General features: G+C 43.0%; 2 protein-coding genes and 1 long non-coding RNA gene across 5 annotated transcripts; all 3 read left to right on the plus strand.

The window, feature by feature from the left end:
- Nucleotides 1–1,431: 1,431 nt before the first annotated feature.
- On the plus strand, nucleotides 1,432–4,219 carry marcksl1a (MARCKS-like 1a). Of its 2 annotated transcripts, XM_056590182.1 has the most exons (3): nucleotides 1,432–1,540; nucleotides 1,666–1,763; nucleotides 2,809–4,219. In XM_056590182.1, the coding sequence occupies exons 2-3, from the start codon at nucleotides 1,680–1,682 to the stop codon at nucleotides 3,340–3,342; spliced, it is 618 nt and encodes a 205-aa protein (XP_056446157.1). In that variant the 5' UTR covers nucleotides 1,432–1,540; nucleotides 1,666–1,679; the 3' UTR covers nucleotides 3,343–4,219. The 2 variants fall into 2 exon arrangements, with proteins under 2 accessions (XP_056446157.1, XP_056446156.1); XM_056590181.1 differs by having other exon boundaries at nucleotides 1,468–1,763.
- A 2,214-nt stretch (nucleotides 4,220–6,433) lies between these two features.
- Nucleotides 6,434–16,040, plus strand: LOC130383158 (interferon alpha-inducible protein 27-like protein 2). 2 transcript variants are annotated; one of them, XM_056591222.1, is made up of 6 exons: nucleotides 6,434–6,812; nucleotides 10,460–10,599; nucleotides 13,313–13,361; nucleotides 13,494–13,526; nucleotides 13,688–13,849; nucleotides 15,695–16,040. In XM_056591222.1, exons 1-6 carry the CDS (start codon nucleotides 6,782–6,784, stop codon nucleotides 15,778–15,780), a joined length of 501 nt encoding a protein of 166 aa, XP_056447197.1. In that variant the 5' UTR covers nucleotides 6,434–6,781; the 3' UTR covers nucleotides 15,781–16,040. The 2 variants fall into 2 exon arrangements, with proteins under 2 accessions (XP_056447197.1, XP_056447198.1); XM_056591223.1 differs by lacking the exons at nucleotides 10,460–10,599; nucleotides 13,313–13,361.
- Nucleotides 16,041–20,376: 4,336 nt separating this feature from the next.
- On the plus strand, nucleotides 20,377–22,331 carry LOC130383159 (uncharacterized). The gene is made up of 4 exons (XR_008895705.1): nucleotides 20,377–20,642; nucleotides 20,783–20,815; nucleotides 20,980–21,141; nucleotides 21,533–22,331. It is a non-coding gene; the product is annotated as an uncharacterized LOC130383159 (long non-coding RNA).
- The last annotated feature ends 1,149 nt before the right edge of the window (nucleotides 22,332–23,480 follow it).

A 23,480-nucleotide genomic window follows, 5' to 3' on the forward strand; every position in this document is an offset into this window, starting at 1 on the left:
GTGTGTGTGTTTCAGGGGAGTCTCTAAGAGAATAGAGGAGGAAAGTTGGGCTTATCTCACTTGATTTGCGATTTAGATGAAAAAACAAATTCTAAAGGGAAACAATAACTGAATGAATGAAACACGATAAACGTGAAACAGCCAGAGGAAGCTCAATGTGTTCACCTCTTGCAAAATAAATGGGAAGGAACGGATGTTTCAGTCCAGATAACTAGTATTAAGAGTTATGACAGAAAAGTACATTATTTGCCTTTTCTACACCATGCATCTGCAGGCTTTGGAATTCAAAACATCTGTTTTCTCTATTTTCACACACACACACACAGACACACACACACACACAAACAAACACACACACACATACACGCACACGCACACACACACCGTACACACACACAAACACACGCACACAGACACACACACACACACACACACCGTACACCCCCACACCCACACACACACACACACACACACACACACACACACACACACACACACACAAAGACTATCTTCACCAAGACTAGTTGACACTTTCAAAGCTAGAAACCGAACGAAGACCACCTTCGACCTCTCTATTAACGGAAACATGGTGTTCCCGTTGGGCTGGATGCTCATATAGCCTGTAGTCCTAGGATGGCATTCACGTCTGTATGACAGACTGACCATCTGTCCAGCGGATTACAACACATCATCGTCATCCGGGCACTGACTGCTTCGCTGGTCGAAGGGTTAATTGAGCGAATTTAATAACAGAAGGAGGGGCCTGCCATTTAATTAGGTTAAGGCAATGAAAATTCTTTGCGAGATCTCCCAAATACCTTGTTTTTATCCGCTGCAATGTCTGGTCAACAACATAATCTGAGGATTTACTAAGAAGTAGCCCAGCTGTTTCAGTCACCATGTTTCCCATGGAAGAAGAAAAGCACTTGTTGTTGTTCAAAGGAAAGAAAGATTTGTATCATTATAAGGTGAACCCATCTCAAAATAGTTAGTTAAGCCAAACATATAGGCTGGGAGAAAAATCTAAATCTTTTAAGGAAATATTATTAAACATCTGGTTGTTGGTATTGTCCATATAGCCTAGTTGAAGTTAAGCAAAAGTCTTTGGAGTTTATAAGTGGCCTAGGCCTACTTGTAAGGTACAGACTACAGGCTACTTTGGTAAACGTCGCACATTCTGTGTTTGATCGGCTTTTTGTTGCAATGACAGGCAAGGGAGGCAAAGAGAGGCAGGGAGAGAGAGAGAGAGAGAGAGAGAGAGAGAGAGAGAGAGAGAGAGAGAGAGAGAGAGAGAGAGAGAGAGAGAGAGAGAGAGAGAGAGAGAGAGAGATTGTGCGTGTGTGTGTGTGTGGGGGGGGGGGGTGGTCCCACCCACAATTGCAGATTGGACAAATGCTTACTGCCACGCCCATAGGTGGAGACTCCGGTCGATTTTGAGGCGCGGTTGAAATACTCACACTTGTACCCCCGACATTCTTTAATTCGAGCCCAGCCGCTGTGAGCTTCGCATCTCCGGAGAGGAACTGTTTACATTGCAAACGTAAGGAAAGCGTTCCGTTTGGACTTTTGCTTTGACAAGACCTTATCATCCCTGTGCTGGATTTTTAAATTGAACCGCCATTGTGGTTTTTCATTTTCGATTTTCTTTTTGTTAAAAAAAAAAAGAACCTTAAAGGAAAATGGGAGGCCAGTTGTCAAAGGGTGGAGTAGCTGTGGAGGGTAAAGTCGTCGCGGACCCCGCTGCTGCCAAAACTAATGGCCAGGTGAGTAATATAAGGTTAATGTTTGCTCCATTCACATGGAGCCCCACGCCCACATACCGGTCCTCTGTTCATCTCTCGCCGAAATAGGTCAGGCGTAGACATCAAGTTGTATATTTCAACATGTGTGCAAATCCACCAAAAACACCTGTTTGTTGGAAAATGCGGTTAATTGTGTCAAACAATTAGGCTATAATCCGCAAAAACTCAAATGTCTCAACACTGGCACGTATTCACCAGTATGTGGGTCGATACCTCTCATTCTAATGCTATTCATTTATGTTAGTGACTCAAAAATCGTAATGCGAGGCAATTCTTGCATATTCTATAATGCATCGCGCAGTTGTAGCTCTCTTTCGTTGAACAAAGGTGATGCAGATGCGGTCATGCTTTGGAAGCATTTTGCTGAGCTGCAAACAAAGCGCGCACGAAACGCTACTCTGAAATCATCTTTCAACTTCTAAGAGATCCATTACGTTTCACAACGTATGAGGCTACGATCTCCTTATAATTGGACAAATGACTCCCTCCTTTCTATCAAAATCCTTAGACGGAAGCCCACGGTCTTAATTAATGTTCGACCAGAAACTTTGTGTAGTCGTCTGATTTGCAGATATATTTAAGTTCTAACGCTTGAAGCCGAAAGTGCAGTTTCCACATTCAAGTCGTATCGTCTGTTAACTGTAGTTGTTGGGGTACGAAAGCCTAAAAATTAATCCCAGTACTGGCGTAGCCCAGAGAATAACTCGCAGCTTTTAGGGGATCTCTTTGTTTTAAAACTGCCTGCTGTAGCGTCTCTTCTGCCTGCTGTAGCGTCTCACGCGCCATGACTGCCCCCAAGTGTTGGAAAACAGTATTGCAATCAGCTGTTGAACTTTGCTGTTGCATTCTTGGCTTCACTTACGCCAACCACAACCACTCAGCAGATATACATAAAGGCGTCATTAGGAAACAAACTAACTATCCCCCTGAACACCACCATGTCACACTTGACCAGTAATTATATTGTAGCATGTTCATATATTAAACGTCTCTTTTGTATTCCTAGGAAAACGGACATGTGAAGACCAACGGCGAGGTCTCGGCCAAGCCCGGCGAAGCGGTGGCGGACGACAACGGGACAGCCGAGCCGGCCAAGGAGGGCGAGGCGGTGAGCGCCGGCGACGCCATAGAGCCGGCTCCTGCAGCGGAGGGCGAGGCGGCCAAGACCGAGGGCGAGGCGGCCAAGGAGGGCAAGAAGAAGAAGAAGTTCTCCCTGAAGAACTCCTTCAAGTTCAAGGGCATCTCGCTGAAGAAGACCAAGAAGAGCAGCGAGGAGGCCAAGGAGGAGGCTGCCTCCCCCGCCGCGGAGGACAAGCCGGAGGAGAACGGCCACGCGGCCAAGGAGACCAAAGAGGAGACGCCGGCCGCCGAGGCTAAGGCGGAAGAGGCGGCGGCGTCACCCGAGGCAGCGGCCAAGGCCGTGGATGAGGCCCCGCCCACGGAGGCAGCGCCAGCCGCCGTCGCGGAGGAGGAGGCCGCCGCCGCCGCCCCCCCTGCCGCCGAGGTCACGACACCCGAGGGAGAGGCCACGGCTGAGTGACCGCGCCCGTCCACGGCACCACCACTGACTTTCCAAGATAAAAAATATATAAATATATATATGAGAGACTCGTGCCACGTTCTTAACAAGTTATAAACAAAACTACAGAAGAAGACGACAAAGGATATAACACGTTTGCTGATTCAACCACCAGTTCACTGCCTTTTATTAGTTCTTCGACAAACGGGATCTCACCGGGCCCTCTCATGACAAGTGATGGCTTGTGTCGCCCCCTACTGGTACACACATGAACTGGCGTATGGGGAAGGTAATGGATTGGATGTGTGATCAGGATTACTGACTTATTTTCCCCAATTCATGGAGAAGCATCCTTCTAAAAGCGTGGCAGCCCTATAGCATTTTTCTTTTTGAGATAAACCTTTTTGACAACGGTTATGGAGCAGGGCAGACCATCTCCTTTACTCGAAATGACTGTCACACGGACACATAAACCTTTCAAATGATCTTATTAATTTTTAGAATTCAACATTCCTATGTTTTACCCCAAAATTTGCAAGTATTTTGTGCTGTATAGAAAAGTGAAAATAAGGAGGGGCAGTTGGATACAGCTATGTCTCGTTCGTGCATTTTACATTTTTAAATTTTGGTTCTTTTCAGGCTAAAAAGCATTGGAGCTTCAGGCCTGGAACACATTCTAGCTTCCTGCAGTGTTCACATTTCAGAGTTTATGATGACGGGGCAAGGGTTGTATACAAGATGGGAGCTTTTTATCTGCAATTTGTCTCTGTAAATATGTTTTGGCCAATATTTTTGGTTTTCTTTCATTTAGCTATTGTTGAAAATGTCAATGGTTTTATTGTAACTTTTAATAAGGGTAAATAAATGCTTGATCCCCTCTGTCTGTGTTATGCCTCATGATTTCCCTTTCAGAAACAATCTGATATAATAGAATCCATTGACTGTTAACAGTCTGAAAAAGTCAGTCTGTCTATAATTTAATTTATTATATATATATATATATATATATATATATATATATATATATATATATATATATATATATATATATATATATATATATATATATATATATTTAAATATCACTGTTTATCTTTCAGTATCTTAGTCATGCCAAGGATATTGAATTATTGCAGGTAGGCATCAAATTGTTAAGAGTAGGACAACTTTAAGATCAAAAAAGGGTTGGTCCAAATATTTCTAACCAAGTTTCAGCGATAGACCAAAATCCAAAGCCACATAATCGAGTGTTTTCAACTAGTGAAGTTACTAGCTATTCTCTAGAGGAAAAAACCGCCCGTGGGAATATTGATACAAAAATATCTAAAACTTACTATTAGCTATGAACGATTTTGAAGATATCGGGCTCTCCTCTGATCGATCCCAAACGGGCGCATAAGCATCCTTGAGCAGTTGCCTAACCTTTTAATTATTTTCTTGCAAGTAGCTTTTGATAAAGCACCATATCTAAAAAGATCGAAAGTGTTGTTTAAAGAAAAACACTTGTTCAGAAAGTCTGTCCCATCTAAGATAAATTGTATTACTTGATTTGGATGTTACAGCAGGATGAGTAAAGGAAACTTAAATATAAATGATAAAGATACAAAATAAATAACTACATGCAAATGACTGCAATATAAATTTAAGCGATACATATCTATGTAGCGGTATAATTAAAATGTGCTTGCAGAATGCACTAAGGGGGTTGGCTGTCTACTGCAGAAAACTAGATCTATAAATTATCAGTCTAATTCTTCCAAAGCCAATGATGGACTAAATCCACTGTGCTGTATTAACTGACTCAAATTGGGGTTGGTTCTTTTCAGCATAGCAACAGAAGATGCAGTCTCTGGTACTGCCAAGTGTTGGAAAGAGTGCTTTTGTTTTTTAACCCATGTTTCGTTTCTTTTTTGGCCTTTTGTGGTATAAAGAAAACCCATACAAGGAACAGGGTTTCTTTATTTCTATAGACATACTCCTAGTAAGGCCAAATTACAGAGATATTCAATTCTCATTGACATTTGGATCTTTCTTAGATATTGTGCATAAGGCACTCTTTGATTTGAGTTGATGAACATGAAATACAAATGCTTCACACCTCGACAACGAATTATGCGATTAGAGAACATCTGCACATTTTTTAAAAATACTTTCATTAAAGAATTCATAGAATCCAAGAATAAATGTGTAATTATAGGTAGAGGCCAACTGCTGGTGCAATTGCATATTTTACTTGTTTTAAAGGAATTTTCTCCTTGTAGGCAAGGCAAAAAAAGGTTAAAACCAATTTACTTGGTAATTGTACAAGTTTATTGTACACCGTTCTTTCAAAGGTTTCCATTTTAATAGTAGGCCATATGATGTTCTATTCGTTTTTGGGGCTATTTTTTAATTGTTCTGAAATGCCCCCTGGTGTTAATCTGCATAGCAGTTTCTGTAATGTTACCCAAGATCCTGATTAGTCAGGTGCTGGGTAAAGAAACCTTAGCTAATTAGAGAGTTTGTGGTTTCATTACCAAATACTCTCCAATACTTCAGAATGAATGCTGCAGTTAAAAGTGCTTTTGTTTAAACAAGACTTCAGAATTTAGGGTGGGAAAAGAAATCACAATAGTCATGCCTTGGTAATCTGCTACTCTAAAATGCAGTGGCGGCTCGCCCATAGAGGGCGCTGGGGCGCCGCCCTCCCGCCGACCGGCCATCTTTTATTTTTTAAATATATTTATATATAATTTTTTTAATAATCTTCTCATTTTGAGAATTAATCTATTTTAATTGCATTCGAATAATGCATTTACTTTAGAATATCTTTAGAATCCCCCATGATTAAATCTTCATTCACTGACATGTTCAACGTTCATCTTGGTGAAGTAGATGTCTTCCGTGGGGCGCTTTTTGCTCAGCCCCACATGCCTGAATTATTAGCCAATGGTTCCCCCGTTGCTAGGCAGAAAAGTACATAATTTCGCCAATCAGCGTCGTCGAATTGTATGGCTTTGGGGCGCTCAAGATATAACCCAAAGCGCAGTGCACCGTCCACTGCGCGTAACCGCGGATTTGCTATTACCTCAGAGATCAGCAAGATGGCGACTTTGAGTACTGCTACCACTGTTTCCCTGTGAGTTCAGCTAGCCCCAAATGCAGTTAAGTCTTTGCTTATGAATCCCTTCGAAAGAAGAACAATTGCAGAAAAATTAAGTAAAAGAAATCGGAGCAGAAAAGCCAGAAGTGACCATGACCCAACAAGCAAGAGAAAAGGATAGAGCCTACAAGAGAAGTTTTTCCAGAGTTTGGTTCAGGCTTGGCTAACTAGCTGTGGGTATGCCAATGCAATTTTTTTGCTTTCCTTGTATACTTTTTAAAACAAGTGCGAGTGATAGTTCGTGGACACAGACAGGGTTGACAGACCTGAAACATCTGTCAGAACGGATTAAAAAAACACAAGCGAGCAATAGTGCATATGAACAACCGTGAAGCTAGCCATGCTAGAGGTAAGCAACTTCTATTTATTCCACTAGCCTATATGTATTTCCCTTGAGATGGACACTGGTTGCAGACCCTCACAACCTCCCCCCACCCCTTTCAAGTGTACTGTATATAGTTCTCTGCAAACCTATGGTGGGACCAGGGCTTCATTGTGCATATTGTATATAGTCCTCTGCAAAGCTATTCAGTATACTGTATATAGCTCTCTGCAAACATGGTGGCATCAGGCCTTCAGTGTGCATATTGTATATAGTCCTCTGTAAACCTATTCAGTGTACATACTGTAAATAGTTCTCTGCAAACCTATGGTTGCTTCAGGCCTTCAGTGTACACGCTGTATATAGTCCTCTGCAAACCTATGGTGCCATCAGGCCTTCAGTGTGCATATTGTACTGTATGTAGTCCTCTGCAAACCTATGTTGGCATCATGCCTTAAGTGTGTCTTCAACAACCACACACAAAAGTTTGCACATTTAGATGAATTTTGTGGAATTCATATTTCATTGTATTTGTCTAAATGCATACTAATGCAGACTGCAGATATATTTATGAGTGACGTTTACCAACACAATTAAACAGTTACTTGGCCGTAACACACTCACCCATTATCTCTATCTCTCTCTCTCTCACTCACACACACAGAGAGAGAGAACGTTACCTTGTGTGTAATTCAAAGTTATTGTTGATGTATCTGCATATATCTCTTAAGGTTGCTGATTTCTACAAGGCAAAAAATTAACTTAAAACTTAGTTCTCTGGCCCCATTCGTCTTTGTAAGTAAATGTTATTTTTTTGCCTTTAATATTTTGTCAGAATGCATCAGAAATTCAGAATGCTTCGTTTGTTTGTGAAAATCACAAAAAATCTTGTGGGGGCGGATGGCCCCATTCGTCTTTGTAAGTAAATGTTATTTTTTTGCCTTTACTATTTTGTCAGAATGCACCAGAATGCTTCGTTTGTTTGTAAAAATCACAAAAAATCAGGTGGGGGAGGATGCCCCCAGACCCCCCTACAGGGGTTTGGAATGCAAACGTTCAGCCCCCCCTCAAATAAATTCCACCAGCTGCCACTGCTAAAATGTGTCAGTAAGGCGTGACAGCTATCTTGCGTAGCCTTTTCTCAGTGGGCTTGACTTGCAGTGAATTTTGTGTCCCCAAATGTGTCACATTAAGTCATTAAGGATAATTTGGGGCGAGTGAAAGAGCAAATTTGCCCCCCAAAATGGAAGTCCATGGATAAAACTTTTAAACCTGTCATGTCTCAAGTCACTGTGTGTGCGACATAAGTATGACTCGAGTCAAGTTCAAATCGAAAAACTCGAGTACGCATCTCTGGTGAAGAGTCCAGAGTAGACAGTTACTTTCCAAAGCTAAAAAGCATTGGAGCTTCAGGCCTGGAACACATTCTAGCTTCCTGCAGTGTTCACATTTCAGAGTTTATGTTAACGGGGCAAGGATTGTATACAAGATGGGAGCTTTTTATCTACAATTTGTCTCTGTAAATATATTTTGGTCAATATGTTTGGTTTTCTTTCATTTAGCAATGTTGAAAACTCGAGTCTGCATTTCTGGTGAAGAGTCTAGAAAGTTACTTTCCACAGCTTGAAGGCACTGAGACTAAACCTTCAAGAGAGCCTAGTTTTAACGGATCAGAGTGAAGCTAAATAAGCACGTGCACAATTTTTTTTTTCATCATTACAAGACATGTGAGTGACGTCCATGCACAGTGTTTTATACAGAAGTACAGAATGCCGTGACAAGGACCTTGATAAGTTACATGAGGGGACATGGCACAACTCCCAACAGAGCCTATCATTTGGCTGATGATATGACTTCCTATGTCAACATTACGTGTGATGTTAATATTTATTGTATACATTTTTTCATCATTTTATGTCATGCCATTACGATTGATTTCAACAGATTCTTGTCATTCAAGGCCCGTTTAGACTGTTCCTCCATGGGACCAGTTTACTCTACGTCGGTTCTATAGAATTATTAATCTTTCCACTGTCTGCACAAGCACACAATGCTGTGCTTATAGTCCCTGTATTATTTGAAACGCTACCATGCAAGAATCTATACAAAACTGAATTTTTATTAGCCATATTGAGACTATTGATCAGACCTTAAGGAATGTAGTAAATACATCAACAACATTCTCAGCAACCTGTATGCATTCTTCATCTTTGTGTCTCTGTCATCATTTTGGGTTGGTAGACAACCCAAATGATGACAATGTCGTGTAATTAAGTAAAAAAGGACACACATGTGTCACTGACTGTTGCACCTTTAAATGTGAGAAACGTAAGCTGCATATCTAATGACCACTCGGTGGCGCCAGAGTACAGCATAACACTGACAGCTCTGGTTCCGGATGTGAATTTCCCATTAATTTTCACTGTTTACTTTTCGTAACTACTCATCCTATAACCATTGCAAACTTTTTCGCAATGGTTCCAACCCAATAGTTTAGCATGTTTCTTGCATCTTATAACCTTTGTTATGATTATATTGTTTATATTGTTAATACAAGTTGTCATATATTCTGTGTGCACGTTCCTCTGTTGCTGACTGCCGGAGGCGGGCGTCCACACCCGGGGGGGTCAATGGGCGGAGCTGCCTACGCTGCTGTTGCGTAGCCCCTGGTGGGGGACAAGGTGGCCTGGTCCTCAGTGCCGGCCCCCTGAACACTTGGAGCATGGTACTGGGGTCGTCAGGACGACTGACCCCTTAGTTGGGGGCTGAGTGGCGACTGTGGGCTTGGAAGCCGATCCCAAGTGTCGCAAAGGATCCTTGGAGGGTCCAAACCATCATTAGTTGGATCTTCACGCGCCCTCCTGGGTCCTTTGCGGCACTGACATTAGGTGGTTGAAGTGGTGCAGTCACTAGTGTACACCAGGTGAAGGTGGAGTTGGGGGATATAGTGCAGCACTGTGATGTTAAGGGGTGGTGGGATAAGCCCTGTGTTGGGTTAGCCATGTGTTCTGTGGTGTCCAATAAAGGCAGTTCTTGTAGTCGTTAGGTGAAGGGGGTGCGTGCAAGAACTGTAGTTCACGTCTGAAACCTAACTCCGACGTGGTTCCTTCGCCGACGCTACAATATTGTGGCGAGCAGCATGGGAATGACTACACACTCGAACACGAAAACACACAAAATACCCCGCCCACACCCACGACTACTTCGGTGGGGGTGCCGATTGCCGACCCTCCCAGGGTCCTTTACGGCCTCGGACTAGGCGCCCACATCGGTGACCCAACACAGCCATCGAAAGGGGACCACTCACAGCACACACCTAAACTGGCCTTCATCCGGCAACTCACATCTCGTCTGACCGTTCGGCAGAAAAGTTGCATTGAAACCACGAAGACTACTGCCAACTACACTACACAACTACACAAGTCTCCTTAATATCGGCTTGCCTCGTGGCGCTAGTCTGGTGGCCCCTCCCACACACCACGCTGATTCGCTTTTTGTGTGCAAGCAGCACCCAACCATTCAGAGGCTCCAATCCTCGGACCGCATACCCTCTCAGACCTTGCATGTTGAATTGGACCAGACACTGTCCCCGTGGTTCCAAAAGCTTCCAACACAGCTGAACACATGGAACAGATTTGTGCCCGAACTGATCCGAGTCTCCCCAAACGTTTCAGATGGCCAACGGTTGGGTCAGTGTGTTCCACGCTTAAGGGGTCGTCCCCGAGAACCCCAACACCCAGCCCCACGTGTCCAGGGGGCTGGCGCAAACAATCAGGCGGCCAGCGCCTTGGTAGCGCAGACTCTTTCCTTCCGGGTGAGTACCGAGTCTCCCCAAACGTGTGTGGAGTATATGGTGCATGCATGTTGGGGTGAGGTCAGCTCTGACTAAAGGTAACCTACAAAGGACAGCACAAACCAACAGAGGATGATGAACCAGCAGACTTTAAATACTTTAGCACAGGTGCACCATATCACCTGACTATCCCGCCTCTCTCTGCCCATTGGCAAAACCATTAGGTCAGGTAGTCCCCAGGCAGAGAGGTACAGATCATCACAAGTTCAAACATTGAACCCATTGCACAATCTTTTAATAATGGTAGCTCAGATTTTGTTTGTTTTCAATTACATTTCTGGCAGAAAAATCAAAAAAAAGAAAAGAGGTAGGTTTTTTAACGGGATTTGAATATGAGAAGCGAGGGAGAGTCACGGACAGGTTGGGGGAGAGAGTTCCAGAGTCGGGGTGCTGTTCTTGAGAAGGCTCTGTCACCGAAGGTTTTAAGTTTGGATGGTCGGACAGTCAGAGTGGAGGAGGATCTGAGGGTTCGGGAGGGGCGATGGGGGATGAGGAGGTCAGACAGGTAGGGCGGGGCCAGGTGGTGGAGAGCTTTGAAAGTCAAGAGGAGGATTTTGAAGTTGATACGTTGTTTGATGGGGAGCCAGTGGAGAGTGAAGAGAACAGGAGTGATGTGTTTACGACACCGGGTGTGAGTGAGAAGGCGCGCAGCAGAGGGAATGAGAGGTGATGCCAGTGAGGAGGGAGTTGCAGTAGTCAAGACGGGACGAGATGAAGGCGTGGATAAGGGATTCAGCAGCAGGGGGGACAGGCAGTGTCTGATTTTGGCGATGCGGCGGAGGTGGAAGTAGGTCTTAACAATGGAGCTGACATGGGAAACAAAGGAGAGGGTGGGGTCCATGATAACACCAAGATTACGGGCCAGGGGGGCGGGCGTGACGTCGATGGTGAGTGAGATGGGTTTTGAGAGTGGATTTGGTGCCTATGAGGAGGAGCTCTGTTTTTGTCGCTATTGAGTTTGAGGGAATTGAGGGTCAGCCATGCTTTTATTGTAGAGATGCAGGTTTCGTGTTGGGTGAGGGGAGGATTTTGGGTGGGTTTGGTGGTGATGTAGATCTGGGTGTCGTCAGCGTAACATAATCAGCAAAGACAATGGTTTTATAGCCATGATTTAAACGGCATGCGAGCTGCTGGTTTCAGCGTCCATAGCAACTATCATAGAAACCATATTATTATATTTCTGTCGAGACCTGAAATATTCTTCATCATAACTATCAAGCCAAACATCCGTCACATTCACCGAGCAAAGATTATCAAAGTAAAATGCACATTTCTCTCTAAAAATGTTAACATAAACACTTTTAATGGCGTAACTATACTAAAATATCATATTTTCCACCCAGAAGTAAAAGTATGTCCGCCATTTTCACAGAAAAATATCCTAAAAACTATCAAATAGGAAAGATGCTCACAGCGTCTATTAGAGACGTAGTCAGGTTAATACAGGAGTGAATGGGCTGCTGGAGCACCCGCTCTGAACGTCAAACATCGCTGGGGATGGCATTAAATGGTAGTGAATTGAACCCCCTCTCCGTCTGCAGACATCGCCGTAGGGCACCTTTCCCGTCAGCGAACGACGCCGAAGGGTACCTTTCCCGTCAGCGACCGACGTTAAGGTGCCCTTGCCAACAGTCGGTATCTGAAAAATGCTTCCATTCAAAATGCATTGGTTTACATTTCGTTTGTGTAGCACGAAAACATCGGAGAAACGCTCCCATTCAGAATGCATTGCTTTACATTTCGTTCTGTGTAGCACGAAAGAAGTCGGACAATCGTGCTCTGGGAAACGATTCAATAGATTTACGTTTGTGCGAAGTAGCACGAAATCGCGTGATACTGGGTTGTCCATGCACAGTGTCATGTACAGAAGTAGAGAATGTCTTGACAAAGACCTTGATAAGATCCATGAGGATACATGGCATCTCCCTATAGAACCCATCATCCGCCGGATTATATTTACTTTATGCTAAGAAAGTCTCAACATTGCATGTGATGTTAATATATAATATATTGCGTAATTTTTTTATTCGGTACTTGCGATTCATTAAAAAAAATTATAGTAATTCCAGGTGAGTTTAGAGACTGTCCTTCTAAAGACCAGTTTGCTTTGCATTGGTTCTATATAAATCTAACAGTGACAGTTCATTCCAATTATTCATCTTTCCACTGTCTGCACAAGCGCACAATGCTGTGCTTATAGTTCCTCTATTATTTGAAATGCTACCATGCAAGAATTTACTTGAAACCGATTAATTTATTTTGATACATGAACGCAAGTGATCAGACAAGTTATTAACCAATCACACCAACATCTCAGCAACCTGTATGCATTCTTTATCTTTTTGTCTCTGAAGTCATCTTATGTTGTTTTAAGATTATGTAGTCAAGGGAAAATCAAGTGGCTCTGCTGTATTTCCTCATGGTACCTTCAAATGGCAAGATATTTGTTTCTAGAGAAATGAAAGCTACATAATGAATGACTGCCAGGTGGCACCAGAGTAGAGCGCTTCGCTGAATTGTTCTCATCTCGTTTACACCATCAGGCGCTTATTGGGTGTAAGCTTTTGATTTCAGCTTCTCCCTCCCTTAGGCCACCTCACTCACTCGGAACAAATAAAAAGCAATCGGCGATAGTCCTGTAAAAGTCAATTCTGTAGTCCTTACACCTTTTTAGTGCTGCAGTCCTGACGAATATCGTTGGGCCCATCTTCAGATGGGACTTGGTAAGTAGCTCGTCTTTAAAAATTTGGTAGAATTATTAATTCAGTGTTTAGAATGGAATATGTTTGGTACTATACCTGTACTTAAAAGTAATACAAATTCAAAGATTTGTCTTTTTGTCTTCTTTTTTTTAGTAATGGTACTAGCCGCTGGTACACTTGGTGCCGGTAAGCCATCTCTCGAAGTCGTTGCATTGTCTTAAAATAAAACATGTAAAATAATTTGATTGTAAATCAGACTAAAAAAGTATTCATATCCTACGTGTTCAAATCCTTAGCCATATAACGATCATGTTGCTTAGTGTGTTTGTCTGCTTATCCGTTATGAGGTGGTGCCGTGGTCGCTGCCCCTTTTGTTCTGGGGGCCGCAGGTTTTGCCGCAGCAGGAATCACCGCTGGGTCATGGGCTGCAGGCATGATGTCAGCAGCTGCCATAGCGAACGGAGGGGCGGTGGCAGCGGGCACTACAGTGGCCGTGTTGCAGTCACTAGGTAAGTCTATAATGTCTAGAGACTCAAAACAAACACTTAAACATCATCCTTCGCCTATTCGGTCTGTAAAATGGAGTTCACACAAACAACTATTCAAAGGATATTTATTTCCTTTTTAACGTCTTCTGTAACCAAAAAACAACCTATGAGATTAAAGAATGAATGTGAATCATCAGTAGTGAAGCAGTGTGTGTAGAGTATATGGTGCATACATGTTGAGGTGAGGACAAGCTAATCGCAGCTCTGACTGATTGTGACCTGGCACCAAGAGTAGCACAAACAAACCGAGTGGAGAGAGAATGACATACCAGCAGACTTAAATACTTTGGCACATGCACCTGTGCCAAAGTATGTGTGGTTTTGGACCTGTGCCAAAGTATTTCAAGTCTCTTTGTCATTCTCACCATCCTGACTATCTCACCTGACTATCAACCGACATATCACCTGACTATCTCTGTCTGCCCATTGGCCAAACGATTAGGGCAGGTAGACGTGAGGTGCAACGACATGGAGCACTTCCTGAGTCATTTCTTGTAGGGCCCCGAAGTTGATAATCGTATGCGTCCTTTGAGACCCCCTTTGATATAAATGATACCCCAGGTCTATAGCTTACTTGTTAATGTCCTTGACTCAATCACCTATTGCATCACTTCCTTTAGGGCTTCGGCCTCCTAATGGATCATTGTAGTATATTTGAATGCCCTCTTTCACATGACACCACAACCACTGGGACGTGGCAACAATTCGCCATATCCATATGGGGAGGGGGGGTGCTTGTGGACAGTAGGGGTGTACACTAGACATAAATAGGTAGCACACTCAGGAGGAGGAATGACCTCTCACACATATTTAATTCATTGTGTTTTGCTTTCAAGAATAGGTTATAGGCTGTGTCACAATAAAATCGGTCCATGCGCGTCTCTCAGAGTGACGTAACAAGCCAACAGACAGCTATTAAAAAAAATGAGTCAGGTTCATTAAAAAATTTACTTATTAATGACAAGTCTAAACTGCAGAAAATATAAACCTATTCCCAGGTACCTTTTGAAGGAAACCTTGGAATATCTGTCCTAACCAGAGGACCCTAGTTCACGTGACGTTGAGTCACGTGACGTGGACACAGGCCCATTGAAAAGCTAAGACCAAAAAAAATATATAGGCATGTCACATGTTTAAAGCCGTTATTGTATTTAATTAATGGAATAATAAAATATACATCATATATATATATAAATATAGAATTATTTAGTTGTAATATTATAAGTAGACCATAGCTTTTATCAACTATCGATTTCACAAGATCTGTATCAGACCATTGACCATCCTCTCGGGAATTTTATGAATGAATTTTGACTGTATGGCACAATATCCCTATTCTCGAACACCCATCTTGAATTTAATAGAACATTCTTGTTGCTTCGAGGAAGTCTGGTGGTCTCCGTATATAATAAATAAATAAATATACGTATTTATTTATTACACTCTTTTCAATGCTGTTGAACGCTCACTTGCATGGGCCTTCCCGACTTCCGGCTGTGAATTATTTTTTCCTCCATGGCTTAAAGTTTTTGGACTATCAATTGACATATCACCTGACTATCTCTCTCTGCCCATTGGCCAAATGATTAGGTCTGGTAGACCCCAGGCAGAGAGGTACAGATCATCAAAAGTTCAAACCATTGAACCCATAGCAGGATCTTTTTGATAATGGTCGCTCTGATTTTGTCTGTTGATGACATTTTTGGCGGGAAAATAATTAAAATTCTCACTGTCTATAATATACAAATAACAAGCAAGTCGTTTTGTGATGCGTTTCCATAATTGTTTTGTCTCTCTTGGTTGTAGGTGCGGCTGGACTGGGGGCCGCAGCTACTGCTGCAACTGCTACTGGAGGAGGAGCAGCGGCCGCTCTCCTGGCTCTTCTCTTCTAAAATCAGCCGGAACTTAATAAATATGCTCTCCTCTTATCCAACCCATTTGTTGATTCGCTTTTTGCATTAGGCTACAAAATGGCATTTAAAAATATATATATCCCCATTTCCCTTAGCAATCCTTGCTTACAGTGGAATGGGGATAGTGTATCATTTTAAGCATGTCAGTTGACTTTGTTAAACTAAATTCTGAAGCCAAATTTGTTTCTCGTTCATTATGCTTATGCAATGTAGCCATCTAAAAAATGTAATAAAAACATTGCAGCATATTTATTGTCTTGGATAATATATTCAATATTTAAGAAGGGTAAGGATGCTTTACCATGTTAAATACCAGGCCAGAGGGAGAGTTCAGCATATTGTGTCTCAATTCCAGAGCTGTCATGAACACAGCTAGAGCTGGGTAACTATCAACTTTGCAACCTCTAACCTAATTCCTAAACTTAACATCTCTAGCCTTTCGCCGAAACTTCACCATCTATAACTTAATACCAAAACTTACCATCTCAGCCTTTTATCTAAACTTCACCATCTCTAACCTCGCACCTAAACTTACCATAACCTTAAAGTTTACTATCTCTAGCATACCTAAACTTACAACCCAGTGTCATGCGATTTCATGATCTTAGTCACGAAAAAATCATGAAATAAATCATGTCCCAGAGCACGATTCTCCGACCTTTTCATGCTACACAGAACGACATTTTAACCCATGCTTTTTGTATAGCAGCATTTCTCTGACTTATTCGTGCTACGCAGAAGGACGTTTAAACCCATGCATTTCAATTGGGAGATTTTCTTCGACTTCAGAAAGTGGGGACGGGGTCGAGATAGTAAAGTGCCCCCTCTAGTTATGTTTACCTCAAAACAACAAGTTCAAGGGTAAACGCTGTGCATTATAGATACTCAGATTTTTCAGATTTCTGCAGCAGACCTCCTCAGAAACTGAAACTAACCACGTCCCTTCAACCCAGTTTCACGCCAAAATAAAGTATAACTACGCTGGTCCACTAATTACTACTTTTAATTTTAGAGCTGTTAACAGTTCATCAATAACAGACATACCTACATTTTCTATGGTTGCTATGGACACTGCTATCGCTGAAACCAAACATGGATGACATTAATTTGATTATCAGTGGAATATGCAATATTAACATTGTTTGATCAATGAAATGGGCTTTGATAACAGTTCTAGTTTGAAATGTGCCTTTTATTGTCATAATCTTCATTAAGTGATTGTATATGATGTAAGGGATAATGTATAGAACGCCGGTCATAAGCCCCTGAAGGGGCTTATTTTTGATAATGATTGGCGACGTTCTATACATATCCCTCTTATTACAGGGCTACTTGCCAAAACGAAAAAATAACTACACAGTGTGTATTTTTAAAATTACCATTCGTAGTATTGATCAGCAGAGAAATAGTCAGCCAAAGACGTTGACGTGAAAGTGATGGATTTGATGGGTGATCTTGGGGTCTTTAACACTTAGGAATTAGCTAAAGACATGGGGGTTTACACAAGTTTATACATTTGATTGTTGTAGCCCAACCGTAAGTGATGTAATTCCTCACGAAAAAACACATTCTTAACGGGAGCCTAGAATGGCTTGTGAATAACGCCTCGTGCCCACTGCACCGTCAGTCAACGGACGTGGGAAGGCGTGGCTGACGGATGGGGGAGTAGTCTTTGCAGAGGCAACCGTCAGCCAATCAAATCGCTTCGCCGGGTTCTTCCCGCTTCTTCCTGCTTGTTGCGAGGCAAGAAGACCCGCTTTCCCGCTTTCCAGTATCGTCAGAGCCCGAGTCGCGTCACAGTGCTTAAATTTGCATACGCGATCTGATTGGATGACGGAACCGTCGCTGCCGAAAAAGTTAAACATTTTTCAACTTTTTGACGGTGGCGAACGCTCCAAGTCAACGGACGGATCCACAATGCATTGCGCGACCGTCCCCATTCAAAGTCAATGGGCAACGGACAACTGACGGAGGTAGTGGGCACGGGGCGTAAGATAGATGCATCTGGTCTCTTTTATATGAATTGCGGCATTATGCTCTGCTAATATTGCTATAAATTCGAGGGTCTCTAGCTCAGTTCCGGCAGTAGCCAGGGGCAAGGGTGGGCTCAGCCCATCCAAACGTGCGCCCTGCCCACCTTTTCTTTTCATTTCATTTTTTAGGAGGAAGTCCAGACCCACTATCGGACGGACTGTTCGTTCACTGTCCAAGAAAATGTCAAATAAAATCCAGCCAATTAATTAATACTATAGAATATACCATTACCATGCATTGCTTCTAATTGGGTGGGCAGGAAAGCCTGCCTCCAAGTTACCCACCCACAGTTTTTTATAATTTTTTACATAAATTCGATTTTTCTCGCCTTGCTATTTTACTACTTTTGTCTGGAAAATTCCTCAATATCAGTATTTCTGCCATCAGAATTGGATTTTCAATTCAGAGATACTGTGACATTTCATCAAGTTTTGAGGTGTCTTTGTGAAGTTGTTGTGCAATCTATTCTGCATATTTTATCTATAGCCTATTCCTGATTAAAAACGTTATAAAATTCTTGTTTAACCTAATACACATGACTGAATAATATACTGTTGTATTATCTGTGCATAATAGCTTGATGCTCTTTAAATATACCTATCCGCGAGGCCTTTTTACACTGCCGAGCCGGTTCGGTCGCGTCTTGGCACGAATGAACGTTCCTCTGCGTCTTTCTCGTAGATCACACCATCTTTCAACGTCTTTGTTAAATGCGACTGCATCACCTTCTCTCCCATGATGATGGTCAGCAACTCGCGGATTTCACCGTCTCTCCAGTTAGAACTGCTCATGTTGATATCGCTGCGTTATTGTCTCTGTTGTAGATAACGCAGCAACACCTTTACCCGCACCCTCTCTTGTACCACCGAGCGTCTAATCGCATTTACATAAAAAAGAAACCGCCAGTGTGTAGGGTCCGGGAGTGTAAAGACGTCTCTTGGTACTAACCAAAGAAGAGCTCTTTGGAATCTCCATTACACACCATACCGGGCTGTGCTTTAGAGCGTCACTCTATAGATCCAAGGCCTATAGACTGTAAAAGTGGTCAGGAATCGAATATTCCCCTTATAGTTTAGTTATTCTCGTATAACATGAGGCCGACTATTTCAGAATAGCCTATTGTTTGATTGTTTTAATTTTTCAACAATATTTCGAAATCATTGAGCTTGGCTTATTATACAAAGAAGATGCATTCAATTGTAGCCTAGGCTGCTATACGAGATAATAACCAATACTATAGCCTACAGCGATGTCACGGTCAGCCACGAAGATATAGCCCTTTAACGCAAATCAGATCAAGCATCAATATCAACAAAGATTGCTGCATTGCAAAAAAATAACGCATTTCAGATTTGATTTTATTGTTTTCAAGAAAAGTTTTGGGTGGGCCTGTTGTACAGTGGATGGTCCTAGGTCCGTCAGGCCCACCCATAACGCCGTGCCTGCTGCCCACCTATTCTTTCTATCTGCCCACCCTTATCACCCTGCAGTGGAAACGCGGCATAAGGCGCGTTTCCACTGCAAGGTGCGGTTACTGCCTAGAACTGGCCCTGCTCTAGCTCCTCAATGAGCTTGGTGGTTGTTTTTTTTGCTAGTGACATAGGTTATCGGCTGTGTCACTACCAAATCCGTCCGTGCGCATCTCCCGGGGTGCCCAGAGGATTTATAAAAAACAACTAGTCACGTTGATTACAAAAGTAACTTATAAATTAATTAATTCAAAGAGACATATGTCTTTGCATGTAGGGGAGAGCCAGAGCAGTGTGTCATGATTAATGAGGTGAATGCATGGTCAAAACACTACATCTGAATAGGCTATTGTGATGCAGCATAAGGATTGGCAAACAATATATTGATTATCGCAGAATCGCTGCATCGCAATGTGCTCGGTATCGTGGCCATGTAGGCTATGTTACGGCGTCTGCCGTGGATCCTGGTGGGAGCTAGGATCGCCCTGCATGTGTGATTTGTCTGTCTGTGTATTTTCCTGTTGTGGCCGGATCTAACAGACTCCAGCTTTTATGGACTCCTCCTTTCTCCTAATCAACCAGACACACTTGTGGATCATCATTATCAACACACCTGCTTATCTACTCCGGCTTCTCAACCATTCATTGCCAGATCGTCAAACAGTCCAGCTATGTTAGTAGCGTTCCGCGTCCATGTCTCATAGTGCTTGAATTAGTGATTGTCAGGTTCTAACCCTCTGCTTCCGTGCAGATCTTCTCACTACCGCGGCGTTGTCCTCCCACACAGCCTTCCTGGTTTCCACACCGACCCGGCTGGCCTTCCACATTGACCAGCCTCTGCTCATTCCAAACGAATAAACATTTTAACTTTACAACCCTCGTCTATTGTGGTGCGTTTGGGCTCCCCCTCTCTCTGGCCGTAACAATGTATCGTAAGAGATACCCTGTGATTCACACCCCTAATACTAAAAAAAACTTTCCATTTCCTATATAGTAGGCATGGCGAGCAGCGCGGGAAGGACGGAACGGCTGCAACTCTCGCGCCCCTTACACCGAACGACTCCGAGAGTTGCCTTTATTGAACACACACATGACACACCAAACACAAGTTAACAAGTGTCTCTGCTCCATTTCATCATTGTAACTTGAAAGCAATATAATTACTGACCGTCAGGTGCAACCAGAGTAGAGCACTGTGTTGTGCATATCCAGTAAAACTATGCGCTCATTTGGAATATAGCTTTCGTTTCCTCTTTCTGCCACCCCCCCTGCCTCTCGGCCCAAATAAAAGGGTAAACAGATATGCTTCCTTGTCATCTCTCTTCAAGATGGATTTTGGTAAGTAGGCTAGCTTGTCTTTAACATTTTTGGTATAAATGTTTATTCAGGGATTCGAATGGAATATGTTTGGTACTAGACCTAAGTTTAAAAGTAGGCTAATACAACTAACGTTTTTAATTTTTTGTCTCCTTTTTTAGTCACCGTAGCATTCGTTGGTGCAATTGGTGCTGGTAAGCCATCTCTCGAAGTCGTTGCGTCTTAAAATAAAACCTGTAAAATAATTAGCTTGTAAATCAAGCTAAAATAGTTTTCATAGGCCTATTCTACGTGTTCAAATCCTTAGGATATAATTATCATTGTTGCTAAGTGTGTTTGACTGCTGATTTGTTACGAGGTGCTGCCGTGGTCGCTGCCCCTGTACTTCTGGGTGCCTTTGGATTTGGCGCAGCAGGAATCACCGCTGGGTCATGGGCTGCAGGCTGGATGTCCTCAGTTGCCATTGCAAACGGAGGTGGGGTGCTAGCGGGCACGGCGGTGGCCGTCGGGCAAGGAATTGGTAAGCCTATAATGTGCAGTCGCTCAAAACAAACACACCTAAAAATGTTATCATAGCCTATGGCGTTTAGTTTGTATTTGGAGGATATTTTTTTGTAATTGAAGAAATATGTTTCTTTGTATGTGTAAAGAATAATGGATTTGTTTCTGAAGCAAAATGCATTAGTTTGTGAATGATGTTTTTTTGTATTTGCAAACCACACTGAGCGTGTGTGTGAATCGTTGTGCGTGAGTAAAACACGTTTTGTGTGTGTGTGAATCGTTGAGCGTGAGTAAAACATGTTTTGCGTGTGTGTGGGGTTTTGGCATGATTCTAACTCCATAGATTAGCCTATTGTCTCTTGTTGTTTTGTGGTGTCGCTTCATCATTGTTATCTCTTGCTTGGTTGTAGGTGCGGCTGGTCTGGGGGCAGTGGCTACTACTGTAACTGCTATTGTAGGAGCAGCAGTTGCAGCTGGAACTGCTGTTGTAGTTGCAGCTGGAACTGCTTCTTAATCGATATGCTCTCATCTTGGCAAACTGATTTGTTGATTCGTTTTTTTGCATTAGGCTACCCAAAGGCATTTTCTCAAGTTTTCACCATTTCCCTTAGCAATCCTTGCTAACAGTGGAATGGGGCTGGTGACCATATCATTTTAAGAATGTGAATGAAATTCTGAAGCCAAATTTGTTTCTCGCTGATTATGCCCACGCAATGTGGCCATCTAAACAAAATGTCTGAATTTCAAAGCTGTCCTGAACACAGCAATAATAGAACTGGGTAGTTGGAATACCTTTGCTATAACAATAAACACCTGAACTGGTTACCTTTAATTTCCCAATGCAGAGCCCTGAACATTCTTTATTTTGTTATGGAAATTCATATGATGTGGGTCAGATGAGGCTACTGACAGTTAAAAAAAATAATAAAAATGGAAGAGGATGTTTTAGTGTGCCGTCTCATCAAATGAAAACACTATTAAGTTGAAAAACCCCACACTGGCAATATGTTTAGTTTGACATCCAAAAGGTTAGTTGAATGAAAGTTATTTGGTTACATTACAACTTACGGCATTTCCCCCCCTGAAATAATTCCATATGACAAAAAATTAAAAATAGCTTGTGTGACAACTACATTTATCTTAATGGGCTGATTTCTGAAACATGCTTTGCGCAGCAAAGAGAGCCGACTTAATCTGATTCCGCATAAAGTTTCCTTGATTGATCATTAATGAGAGAGAGAGAGAGAGAGAGAGAGAGAGAGAGAGAGAGAGAGAGAGAGAGAGAGAGAGAGAGAGAGAGAGAGAGAGAGAGAGAGAGAGGAGAGAGAGAGAGAGAGAGAGAGAGAGAGAGAGAGAGAGAGAGAGAGAGAGAGAGAGAGAGAGAGAGAGAGAGAGAGAGAGAGAGAGAGAGAGAGAGAGAGAGAGAGAGAGAGAGAGAGAGATATCGATCGATCCCCGGAGTCGCCTTGTTGCGATCAATGGCCGAATCCGGGACAACTTTGACCCCCTCGAGGTCTACACTGACGCGGCAGTCATACAGCGCTACAGGCTGCCCAGGGAGGACATCAGACAGCTGCTTGGGGCGATCAGGCAAGACCTTAGACGTGCTACAAGGAGGAGCTTTGCGCTCACACCGCAAGTGCAGCTCTTGGCCGCCCTCCGATTCTACGCCAGGGAGCTTCCTGTAGGTGGTAGGAGATGGCCAGGGCCTGTGCAAGGCGTCAGTGTGCAGATCGGTCCAGGCAGTGACATAGGCCTACAGCCTCCTTCGTCTCGTACCGCGACACGTCCGTTGGTTTCCACAGCAGAGACGAGATGGGTGCAACCCAAGAGAACTTTTTTCGGTCGTTCCGCATCCCACAAGTGGCCGGAGTCGTGGATGGAACTTTGATTCCAATTCTCACGCCCCACGTTGATGGCCACGTCTACATCTGTCGGAAGGGATATGCCGCTGTCAACTGCCAGGTGGTGTGCGACCATCAGGGCATCATCCTGGATGTCGTAGCGAGATGGCCTGGATTTCATTTCTTTCATTCATTATTCTATAGATTTCTTCTTCAAAGGTTGTGCTCCACACAACCTCCTCACCATCATAACGGAGTACTTCGTGGAACCAGAATGCTTTAGAGCGGTACTGATCGCGTCGTGTCTTTCCAGTGTCAAATAGTTCACGAATAAAATCACCATAAGGTTCAAGTGCGGCCATAACTAAGGCTAAATATAATTAGACAGTCTATTGCTGGTTTAGGTGGTTGGCTCTTTTTTCTTCGCTGCGTTCTGCCTTCTGGTGTAGCCAACTATAAATGTATCTATTTTTGTAGGCCCTATTTGTTTTTCTGTTTCGGGTTTCAAAAACCA

This window comes from Gadus chalcogrammus, chromosome 5 (genome assembly GCF_026213295.1).
Source record: "Gadus chalcogrammus isolate NIFS_2021 chromosome 5, NIFS_Gcha_1.0, whole genome shotgun sequence".
Lineage (NCBI taxonomy): Eukaryota > Metazoa > Chordata > Actinopteri > Gadiformes > Gadidae > Gadus > Gadus chalcogrammus.